This window comes from Mesocricetus auratus, unplaced genomic scaffold (assembly GCF_017639785.1).
Source record: "Mesocricetus auratus isolate SY011 unplaced genomic scaffold, BCM_Maur_2.0 Super-Scaffold_100038, whole genome shotgun sequence".
Taxonomy (NCBI): Eukaryota; Metazoa; Chordata; class Mammalia; order Rodentia; family Cricetidae; genus Mesocricetus; species Mesocricetus auratus.
This window is the reverse complement of record NW_024429216.1, coordinates 5,629,197-5,641,442: the sequence shown is the minus strand read 5'-3', so window position 1 is coordinate 5,641,442 and position 12,246 is coordinate 5,629,197. Positions and strand designations below refer to the sequence as shown.

Here is a 12,246-nt window from a genome sequence, read left to right as displayed (position 1 = left end):
CAAGCAAAAGATCTGTAAGGTTAAAAAGAAAGAAAGAAAAATAAAAAGTCCAAAGCATTATGAGACAAAAACCTCCAATGATACCATTGAGTTCATGTTGTGCTGGCCATCTACTACTGAACATGGGGCATAAAACTTAATTTCTCCTTTGTGGATGTTTGTCAGTTTGAGATAGTAGCTTCTAGGTTAGGAGAGGGCTTCTGGGTTAGGAGAGAGGGATTCTGGGTTAGGAGTGAGGGCTTCTGGGTTAGGAGAGAGGGCTTCTGTGTTAGGAGAGGGCTTCTGGGTTAGGAGAGAGGGCTTCTGGGTTAGGAGAGAGGGCTTCTGTGTTAGGAGAGGGCTTCTGTGTTAGGAGAGAGGGCTTCTGGGTTAGGAGTGAGGGCTTCTGGGTTAGGAGAGAGGGCTTCTGGGTTAGGAGTGAGGGCTTCTGGGTTAGGAGAGAGGGCTTCTGGGTTAGGAGAGAGGGCTTCTGTGTTAGGAGAGGGCTTCTGGGTTAGGAGAGAGGGCTTCTGTGTTAGGAGTGGGGGCTTCTGGGTTAGGAGTGAGGGCTTCTGTGTTAGGAGTGAGGGCTTCTGGGTTAGGAGAGGGGGCTTCTGGGTTAGGAGAGGGGGCTTCTGTGTTAGGAGAGGGCTTCTGTGTTAGGAGAGAGGGCTTCTGGGTTAGGAGTGAGGGCTTCTGGGTTAGGAGAGAGGGCTTCTGTGTTAGGAGAGGGGGCTTCTGTGTTAGGAGTGAGGGCTTCTGTGTTAGGAGTGAGGGCTTCTGGGTTAGGAGAGGGGGCTTCTGGGTTAGGAGAGGGGGCTTCTGTGTTAGGAGAGGGCTTCTGTGTTAGGAGAGGGCTTCTGTGTTAGGAGTGAGGGCTTCTGTGTTAGGAGAGGGGGCTTCTGTGTTAGGAGAGAGGGATTCTGTGTTAGGAGTGAGGGCTTCTGTGTTAGGAGAGGGGGCTTCTGTGTTAGGAGAGGGGGCTTCTGTGTTAGGAGAGGGCTTCTGTGTTAGGAGTGAGGGCTTCTGTGTTAGGAGTGAGGGCTTCTGGGTTAGGAGAGGGGGCTTCTGGGTTAGGAGAGGGGGCTTCTGTGTTAGGAGAGGGCTTCTGTGTTAGGAGAGGGCTTCTGTGTTAGGAGTGAGGGCTTCTGTGTTAGGAGAGGGGGCTTCTGTGTTAGGAGAGGGCTTCTGTGTTAGGAGAGGGATTCTGTGTTAGGAGTGAGGGCTTCTGTGTTAGGAGAGGGGGCTTCTGTGTTAGGAGAGGGCTTCTGTGTTAGGAGAGGGCTTCTGTGTTAGGAGTGAGGGCTTCTGTGTTAGGAGAGGGGGCTTCTGTGTTAGGAGAGAGGGATTCTGTGTTAGGAGTGAGGGCTTCTGTGTTAGGAGAGGGGGCTTCTGTGTTAGGAGAGGGCTTCTGTGTTAGGAGTGAGGGCTTCTGTGTTAGGAGTGAGGGCTTCTGTCTACTTCCCTTCTCTGGTCTGAGATCCTGTTTTTTCTCTTGTCAATCATGGACTTATTTTACTATAGTCTGACTGTGTAGCCCTGGCTGGCCTTGAACCCACAGAGATCCTCCTGACTCTGCCTGCCTCTAGAGTGCTAGGATTAAAGGCTTGTGCCTGTGTGCCAGGCCTCTGGACCATGTTGATTTTGACATGCACAATATAAACTTCCCCTTTTGTCTTTGGACAGGTCTTGCTGACACTAAGCCAAGAGTGATCTCCCTTTTAGAGCAGGGGAAGGAGCCCTGGATGGTTATGAGGAATGAGACAAAAGAATGGCTTCCCGGTGAGTGATGGTTCCTGGACCTGAGGAGACAGGGCAGGTTGTCATCCAGTCAGTCTGTGAGAGGGCAGCACTCTAGATGCCGCTGGGAAAGCGCCCAGGCAACCAAAGCCTATGATCTGCAGGAGAAAGGATGTTCTAGAGCAGTGGTTCTCAACTTTCCTAACCCTGACCCTTTAATACAGTTCCTCATGTCGTGGTGACCCCAACCATCAAATTATTTCCATCTGTAATTCATAGCTGTAACTTTCATGGGTGAGTGAAAAAATGAGGAAATGGCTGCTTCTAGTTATGATTGAAGAGAAAATTTTTGTTGTAGGTATGAGAGCACAGCCAGAGGAATCTGGAAGGGTCCAGACAGAACATGGCCAGCAGCCTGAACCAGGCTATGAGAGGAGGGGGCATGGGAGAGAAAGAAAGGGGAAACAGGAGGAGGGGACCAAGATCCAAGAGCCAGGAGCAAGCCAGAAGACCAGGAGAGGAAGAGCGCCAAGAAAATGCATAGCCAGAGTGGCTGGACTTTATAGGAAAAGGGAAGCAAACTCAAAGGCTGGAGAGTTTTAGGTCAGAGGATGGGACATGCCAGCCAGGGTGACTGAGAGATGGTGGGAGAACCTGGTGGCCAGCATCCACCTTGATGTGTTGAATAGGCACCTCAGTCAGCCATTTGTGCTGGGTTCCTTTGAGACCTAACAATGGGAAGAATTTTTAAAATTTGTTTCTATTAGTGCATATTCACAAGCACCTGCTTGTCTGTACGTGCACATGCGTGCAGGTGCTCAAGATGGCTGGAGGAGGTCTTTGGAGCCTCTGGAACTGGGGAGGTTACAGGAGTTTAGAGTCCCCTGATGTGGGTGCTAGGAACTGAATCCAGGTCCTTTGCAAGAGCAGCAAGTGCTCTTAACCACTGAGTCGTCTCTCCAGTCCCCAGATTTTTTATTATAACTATTAGCTCATAATCTTTGTCACAAAACTACTCATGGATCTATCTAATAGTTTTTCATATCAGAATTCGTGTGTTTTGTCTAGGCTATCTGATAAATGGGTCCAGAGTGGTTTCTTAGAGCCCTTTTTATATACGTGAGGTCACTAGCATCCCCTTCTTCCGTTCCCCAGCTTAGTACCTGGCCTGTCTTCTCTTGTTTCTCTTGCAGTTAATGATGACTTGCAGCTGGATTGTTGTTTGATTCTCTTACTGTAGTTCTTAGAATTATTTTCTTAGTGGTTGCCCTAGAGATTATTATATTTGAAGGAGCACAGTATAGGAACTAACAAGTATAGTTAGCATTTTAATTTAAAACAGTTTAGAAGCATGGGGATAATGCATTCTAGACTATCCTGGGCTAAACAGTGAGAGCCTGGCTGAAAAAGAAATAGAATAAGACGGAGGAATGAACTGTGGAATGTGGGCAAGGGAGTAGCTCCCCAAATGCCTTTGGTGTATTTCTCTGACTCTTTCCCACAGGCATTTGTAAGGAAACAGGCCCTGCAAAGTCCCCCTCCTGCTTGTGCAGGACCTTGGGATGAGGGCACTGTGACTGATGAGGACTTCTTTCCACGTCTTCTGGGGAAGCAGACAGCTGCTCGTGTGCACAGCCTTTTGTGTTTCCAGGAGTATAGGTTGTCTGGATCTGTGATTTCCTCTCTAGCTCCTGATTTACTGAAAACCAAAACCATAGCTTTATGCTGCTACAGCATTACTAGTTGTTTGCTACTGTTTTCAACAATGTTCTAGGGTGGGACTTGCTGTTGCCTGCCCCCAGTCTCTGGTTTCACATCCCCTGGAGCTGAAGTTACAGACAATTGTGAACTGGCAGACTCACGTGCTGGAGAACTGAACTTGACTCCTCTGCTAGAACAGCACACGCTCCAAACCATTGAGCTATGTCTCCAACCCCACTCACCATTTTCTTATTGTGAAGGCCCCATCCAGTCACATTTATTACATGTTCTAGTGAGGGAAAAATAGATACATACATTATTTTAAGTATAGTAAGATTTCTCGTCAGACTGCCTTTGGGAACCTCCAGCCCCCAAATAATGACACAGAGATTTGTTATTATGAAAGTTCGGCCTTTGGCTTAGGCTTGTTCCTAACTAGCTCTGATAACTTAAGTTAACCTGTTTCTGTTCATCTACACTCTGCCACATGGCCACATGGCTCTTTGCCTCTCCTCCATGTATCTGACTCCCTCCATGTCTTGGCATCTTTGCACCTACATTCATCCCCCTGAGTTCCTCTCTCTGTCCCTCCCAACCTCTCCCACCTACCTATTGGCCATTCGACTCTTTATTAAACTAATCAGGTGCCTTAGGCAGGTGAGGCAAAACATAGACACATCTTCATGCAGAGTAAACAGATACCCTGCAACATTTAAGTGCCAGTAAGATACTGAAATGTAGTGTTCTAAGTTGGAGAATGATGAGGTATATCTCTGCGATATAGGACTGGGTTGGGGTAGTTGTCCGAGGAAGGACATGGGTACAGCAAGAGGACCTGAGAGAAGGGTGTGGGAGGGAGGGAATGCCAAAGTGCCAAGAACAGCAGTGCATGGGGCATGTGAGCTTAATGAATGTCAGCAAGAAGCTAGTGGAGGCTTTGGGATAATCGGGTGTTACAGACGCATTTCAGCAATGCCTTTGTCATGCACCTCATTTTATCCTCAAGCTGCAGGCTGTAGTAGAGGGGCAGGGACTGTGGGGCCCGGTTTTACCCCCACCATCTATGCCATGAGGATGGGTGTGTATAAGATTTGTCTCTAGATCGCCTTCTAAGCAGCAGACACAGTGAAACTGAATTACAAGGCTGTCTGGGAAATGTAGTGTTTGTTCTACATTACTGCTGCCAAGCGCTAAGGTGTGTATCACCCAAAGAGGAAATTCGGCCCATGTAGTTGAGGAAAGAGGAGCATGTAGCCATAGAAAGTAAGAGGGAGGTCAGAATGGTCCACAGAGCCCTGAGAGGGGCTCCAGTTCAGGAAGGAAAGGACAGAGAAGCAGATGTGTGTGGCGTGAAAACAAAGGAGGATAGAACTAACTAGGGGGAGGGGACAGAGCATAATGACATTTGTGTGAAAATGCTATAATAAAACCCATCACCTTAAATGCTGACCTTAGTGGGGGCGGGTAAGCAGCTAGTAGCTAAGAGTAACTGAGAGAATTAACTATGTGAATTAGCTACATAGAAGTTATGTGAGGAGGCCAGGGGGTGGTGGTGCACGCCTTTGATCTCAGCACTTTGTGAGTTCGAGGCCAGCCTGGTCTACAGTGTGAGTTCCAGGACAGCCAGGGCTACACAGAGAAACCCTGTCTAGGAAAAAAGAAGAAGCTATATGAGACATTCAAACCAGTTACAGGGGGATGACAGGGACAGAATTTATTGGATGTAAGAAGAGAAACCATGGAAAATAAGTTAGAGAAGCACTGAAGGTCAGCTAGCTAGCATCATGATGGATGAAGAATAAGAACAGAACAGCCGGGGTAATGGAGTTAAGTATGCTTTTCTATATATGCTTGAAATTTTTCATAGCATAGCACTAGAAAATACCAGAGGACATGTAATAAGTGTGCTTTACAATAGAGCATGTATAGTGGTGAGCACCCTAGTCTGTAAAGGTCATAAGTAGAGACCACAGTAAAGCAACAGACCGAGCTGTATTGATAGCTTAGGGAAAGTCTCTGCCAGCCGATTCAAAAGCAGTTCTAAAGCTGTGCTTCAGTGTAAAGAACGTGCAGTTGGCCAGAGAGCTGGAGCAGGGTTAGCTAAGGCAGGAAACAGGAACTGAAGGGCAGATTGTCAAAAGGTTCTTTTTCCTCTGTGTGTGTGTGTGTGTGTATGTGTGACTGACTATAGGTGTTGAGGCCAAAAGAGCATTAAATCTTCTGGAGCTGGAGTTATAGGTGGTTGTGAGTTGCCTGGGATAGGCTCTAGGAATCAAGCCTGGGCCTTCTGCAAGAGCAGCAAGTGCTTGTAACCTCTGAGCTGCCTCTCCAGCCCCCTTGGGAGGGCGTTTATTCTGAGTGACGAGGAGGTTCTGACAGAAGGGTGCTATGAACTCAACTTTTTTTTTTCCCCAAGAGAGGGCTTCAGTGTGTAACAGTCCTGGCTGTCCTGAAACTTGCTTTGTAGCCAGGCTAGATTCTTACTTACAGAAATCCACCTGCCTCTGCCTCACTAGTGCTGGGATTAAAGGTGTGCTCCACTGCTGCCCAGCTGATCTCTCTATTTTTAACAGCAGCATTCTAACCACTGTGCAGAGTGGAAATTGGGGTTGGCAGCAGATCTAGTAGGCTATATAGCATGGTGGAACTCTTTAGCCAATAATGACTCTAAACAAGATGGCTGAGATACAGCAAAGGAAACTGAACATCTGCACATGGTCTGAGGCTAGAGATGGGAGCTGTTGTCGGCTGTGCCCTGTTTATATTCTCATAGTTTCTTAGACGGTTCCTGGATGACGCTTTGAATAGATTTCCTATGTGATTTGGATGCCCACCCTGGGGAAAGAACATGGCCTTCCCCTTCCTTTTTGAACTCTTCGTTGTCTCTCATCTCATACCCCCTTCCAGATTTCAATGTTGTGTTGCTGGTGGTTTAAATTTTCATCGCTTTTAGCTGTCATTTCCAGCAATGTTCCCTTCTGAAGTGTGAAAATGACCTTCCACTCTCTTATTATCTTACAGATTGGGTGTCTGGAAGAGAAGGCAAGAATTTACTTCCAAAGGATGGCTACAAAATTAAATCATGGCAACAAAAGATGGCAAAAAAACATACACACCCCAACATTGAGGACAGCAGGGCCAGAGGTAATAGACAAGCCACAGGCCAGCTGGAGAGGCAGCAAGACCCTCAGGAGGGACATTTGAGACAAGCTGTAGTGACCTCTGTCGAGAGGCCCAGTTCCATCCAGTGCACAGTCCACAAAGATGCTCACCCTAGAGAAAAACCCTGTGAATGCAAGAAATGTAAGAAAACATTCATGTGCCAGTTATGTCTCACTGAACATGAGCAAATTCACAATAAGGAAAAAAGCATTGAGTGTGTACAGTGTGGGAAAGTCTTTAACTGTAGGTCAGACTTAATCATGCATCAGAGACTTCATGACAGCAAAAAAGGCAATGAAAATAAGAAAAGTGTCCTTGTTTGTGGTTCTGATGTTTTGAAACCTCAGAGTACTCACAGTAGTGAGAAACCTCATAAGTGTAAGGAATGTGGGAAAGGTTTCCATTCTACCTCACAGCTCAGTCACCATCAAAAGTTGCATATAGGCGAGAAGCCCTACAAGTGTAAGGAGTGTGGGAAGGCTTTTCCGTCTATTGCCCAGCTTAGTCTTCACCACAGAGTTCATACTGACGAGAAGTGCTTTGAATGTAAGGAGTGTGGGAAAGCCTTCACCCGCCCCTCACATCTTCTTCGTCACCAGCGAATCCACACTGGTGAGAAGCCGCATATGTGTAAGGAGTGCGGGAAGGCCTTTCGTTACGACACGCAGCTTAGTCTCCATCAGCTGACTCACGCTGGGGCGAGACGCTATGAGTGTAAGGACTGTGACAAAGTGTACAGCTGTGCCTCACAGCTCACCCTCCATCAGATGGTTCACACTGGGGAGAAGCCCCACAAGTGTAAAGAGTGTGGGAAAGGCTTTATCTCTGATTCACATCTGCTTCGACATCAGAGCGTTCATACCGGCGAGAAGCCCTATAAATGTAAGGAGTGTGGCAAAGGCTTTCGTCGTGGCACAGAGCTTGTCCGACATCAGAGAGCCCATACTGGGGAGAAACCCTATAAATGTAAGGAGTGTGGAAAGTCCTTTACTTGTACCACAGAGCTCCTTAGACATCAGAAAGTTCACACTGGTGATAGGCCCCACAAATGTAAGGAGTGTGGGAAGGCTTTCATTCGAAGATCAGAGCTAACACATCATGAAAGAAGCCACAGCGGTGAAAAGCCCTATGAGTGTAAGGAATGTGGGAAGACCTTTGGCCGTGGCTCTGAGCTCAGTCGACACCAGAAAATCCATACTGGTGAGAAGCCCTATAAGTGTAAGCAATGTGGGAAAGCCTTCATTCGTGGCTCTCACCTTACCCAGCATCAGAGAATTCATACGGGACAGAGGAGGAGTGAATGAAGAAACACTGCCATCAGAAAGTTCATACAGTTACAAATTCTTATGATGGCTAACAAATTGGGAAAGCGACATCAAAGGGTTTCTCATTAGCACTAGAATCCATACTCAGAGACTAAGTAGGGCCACAAATGATTGGACACTTGTCATCAGTGAGAAACCTTACAATTACAGAAATCGGAGGTGACTTAATTGTTCCAAAATTTATCTCAAGGCTTTAGTTTATGAAAAATTGGAAAGTTCATGAACGTAAAGAAAGTAGGAATGTTCTTCCAGTGACCCAGAGCCAGATATGCCTCAGGGAATTCACACCAGGGACAAACTGAGGAGGCAGTAACATCAGAGAAATTAGCTGTTAGCCCTCAGAGGAAAGATTCATAGTCACTACAAATGGGATCTTTCATACTTAAGGCCACACTTGTGTTAGAAAAAAAATGCAGCACATTTTTCGTTCTTCTCAAATTTTATGAAATACTTTTGAATTGATTCTATAAAATGAACTTCAACTGAGGAAGTGTGGGGAAGAACTTAACCACGTCTACTTTTTATTCACCCTCACCTACCCCAGAGTTCGGGCAGGGTAAATTGCTTACTGACTTTTAAATTCTCTTATAAATTAGCATTGTTGACATCATGTATCTTTGTACTGTGAGGATGTGACTAGTTTGTGGGATAGCCAAATTCAGCAGGGCAGGGTGGTGCATGCCATTAATAGAAGCACCTGGAACCAAAGGCAGGAGGATCACAAGTTTGAGGATAGCTTGAAGAATGTCTCCAGGGGGGGAAAAATGCCAAAGATAGCTGCTTTTCGTGTTATTTTCAAAATTGTGAACTTTTCTATAGCAGCCTTATAAAAGGAAAGCCTTCCATGTCCTGCGGTTGGAGGGGCATTTCACATTGACTGTTACAGAACCCTTTTGAAGACAGACCAAAAGTTTTCATTCATACTTTGCCCTTCTGCCAGGCAGCAGGTTCAGTTTAAATGGGAGGTGGGGAGATTTCGATGCCACAGTTGTGTATGAGATGAAGATGAAATCGAAATGAAATAGGCTGGTTGCACAAGCAGAGGTTGTAGGTTTTGCCTGTCTACAGGCGTTACCAATCCCCTCTGTGATGCTGCCAACCACTTACAGTCTGGTCCTCCTACTGCGCACTTAGTCTCCTGGGTGATAAGAGGGTCTGAGCAGGAGTCCGCAGTGGGCTCTAGTAACGAGACACGGGAATTGGTCTTGTCAGCTGCAGGGAGCACATTGCTACTGATAGGCGGTGCCTGATTTGTGCTACAATCAAAAGGTTGTGAGGCTGAGACTGTCGTGGGAATACATTGTCAGTGACGTTGTGGCTTCATAAAGCCATGAACTGCCCTTTCCCTGAGCTTGCAGAATAAGAAATGTGTACATTGAAAATGAGTACTCAGCTCTTTACAGTATACCTAACTCTTGGAGAATTATCGTTGAAAAATATTTTTACACATATATTCAGTTTCAATAAGGTAGAGTGTTTATATATATTCAGCTTTTATAGTATGTCTGATATAGAGAAGCATTATTTTCCAAAGTATTTTCTTAGCCATATTAAAGTATATATTCACTTTTGATTAAGTAAGATGTAGGATGTTTACTTACAGCATTTGATAGTGTATTTTTATATCCTGCTTTTTACAATATATCTTAAATCCTGGAAAAGTATTGTTTTCCTGAATGAAGTTAGAATCAAGGAGAACCTGCTTAAGGAACTGCACTAATTCCTCTAAATCTGAATCATGTGACAGCTAAAAAATCTTCTACCTCTTCAGGACACAAGGACAGCACTCACAGCTGTGAAGGGAGCAAGCATTTTTACAAAATGAAGTCAGCTATTTACAAACTCACTGTACTTAATAGAGGCTATTCTGATTAGAGCAGCAAGTCTCATCAGAAGCCAGCAAAGTGGTGCTTTGTGCAGATGTGTTTGTAGACATGCTAGTAAGTAGACACCAGAGTAACAAAGCAACTCTCCCCTCACAGTGCCTGCTGTGAAGGGAGATCACGTCCCTGTTTACAGACTTCCACTTGAGAATAGTCGCCCTAGTGAAGTTTATCTGCCTCACACTGTAGAACAATAATGCATGTGGTAAGTAAAACTGCTAATGAGTAGACAGACTACTGCAGAACGATTTATAACAATTCAGGTAGTGAGTGGGTGTGTTGTGTGCACACGTGTGTGGAGGTCCACCTAAGATGTCTTGCTTCAGGAGCCATCCACTTTGGTTTTTTGATACAGGGCCTCATGAGGAGCTAAGGCTCACCAATTAGGCTCAGCTGGCTGACCAGTGACGCCCAGGGACCCATGGGGCCCTGTATCCTTTGCGTTGGCATTAAAAGCAGGCGCCACATCACCCGGCTTTTTTATGTGGGCTTTGGGAAACTTGGAACTCAGGTCCTCACGCTTGCACGGCAGGTACTTTACTGACTGAGTCGTCTCTCCAGCCCATCAAGTCTTTTTGAAAAGGGAGAAATGATGACTGAATTTTAATCTGCACTGGTATATTAATTTAATAAATCTAAAATCTTAACTATTCTAAAAAGAACTTGCACATTTTATAGGAATTAATTAAAGTAATTAAAGCAGTTTTTAAAAGGAGATAGTAGTACTGATTTCAGTGTTGGAAGGAAAGCTCTTTAATGCGCTGTTCATGTATACATACTTTTCTCAAGACTTGAATGTCCTCTCCCAAATGTATGTATCATTATGCGCCTGAAGGCTAGAATATACCGCAGTGATTCCGTTAGAGAAAGGACATTCTCTAACAGTCTTAGGTGCTAGTAGCCCGTGGGTGCTGGGCTTCCATTCTCACTCTGGTTGGTACGCACACCCATGCTTGCACTGTTTAGGTGACAGGTTATGGGTGGAGAGAGTGTTGAATGGGATTGTGCATACACACACAGTAGTGCAGCCTCTTCTTCTCATGTGGTGATCCACAATAGACACCTTTCTGGTCGATATTTACAGAGCTAACTAGCCTCAAGTAATTCGTATGAGCCATGTGTTTGCAGCCCATTCTTCAGCAGTCATTGTTCAGGTTAGCTTTACCATCAACGAGGTCAGGACACAGGTGTTGCCGCGTGTTGGCGTTTCTGCTTCTGTAAAGCAGGTGAATTCCTGCCAGTTGAATCCTTGCCTTAACATAGTAGATTTGAAATGTACTTGGTGCCTTATTGCTTTTGTGTAAAGCTCGTGAATGTGTGTGCGTTTCCCAACTCTTGTCAACCAGGACTGAAAACATGCCTTCCATTTGCACTACCTTAACTGCCAGCAAGGCTGAGCATCTCCCGGGCCTATGGGACATTTGAGCTTTGTTTCTGTGAATTGCACATTGTTATCGGTCTCCCTTTGTAAAATTGGAGTTGTTTTTTGAGACATTTGTAGAAGCACAGCTAGACGATCATATTACCACATTAGCAATTTATTGTCTTAGTCTGGCATATGTCATTTGCCCTTGCTTATATCAAAGTGTTGTTTTCTGAAGGGCCAGACAGTATTGCAAGCTTTGGGGGCCTGTTTTCATGTGACCTTTGCAGCATGGAAGTGCATCGTTTGAACCAGTGGTTCTCAGCCACTTCTACCGCATCCTCGTAGACAATTGCCGATGTCCACAGGCATTCTTGTTTGTCACTTTAAAGATGGTTGCTGCTTGTGTCTAGTGGGCAGAGGCCGAAAGAGATCCTTCTCAGTGTCTTGTGATGCACAGCACAGCCCCCAAAGAAAATGATGTCAGTTACGTTCCTGGCCAAACAGCACTGGATACCACTGTGTCAATAAAACATTCACAAAGCAAGCAGCTGGCATATTGTGCTTGTAGATGTAGTTTCCTCACCTTATTTTAAATGGCTTTTGTCTGTATGCTGCTTTACTGGTTTTGTTCTCAATTATCTTTTATCCCAACTAGTTTTCTGTATTTTATGGCCTTAAATCTTCCTTCCTAAAAATACAGAGGATCAATAGCATGTGTGTAACGACCACCCAGTATTTTTGAAACATGGGTTTTTGTTTGTTTAGTTTTGGTTGAAATTACATAAAATAAACATCGTTTCAGAAAAATATCTCGAAGTCTCAGTTTTTCTTCGTGGAGCTCTATTTCCTGTGCCTGCAGAGGGCGTAGCCTAGTACACTGGTGTGTAAGATGTACAGATGGATCTTACGGATGATGTACAGCGTTCATTCTACTGAGGAGCAGTGTGGTATTGACAAGGACAGACCTAATTGTTGTGCCTGCTCTTTTCCATTTCTGTGTATTCTAGTCACTGAGAGAACAGTAGAAGCAGATAACATCTATGTTTTAAGCAGTGGGAGATCTAATAAAGATTTTTCACTTAAAGAATGT

At 45.3% G+C, this 12,246-nt stretch overlaps 1 protein-coding gene across 5 annotated transcripts in view; it reads left to right on the top strand.

The window, feature by feature from the left end:
• The window catches only part of LOC106022533 (zinc finger protein 568), a 52,012-nt gene extending 40,047 nt beyond the window's left edge, over window positions 1-11,965 (top strand). For all 5 annotated transcript variants that reach the window (XM_040734545.1, XM_040734544.1, XM_040734546.1 and 2 more), the window contains 2 exons: window positions 1,666-1,761; window positions 6,442-11,965. In XM_040734545.1, the coding sequence (XP_040590479.1) occupies window positions 1,666-1,761; window positions 6,442-7,886 (1,541 nt within the window). In that variant the 3' untranslated portion in view covers window positions 7,887-11,965. The remainder of the gene's footprint in view (window positions 1-1,665; window positions 1,762-6,441) is intronic.
• Window positions 11,966-12,246: the final 281 nt, after the last annotated feature.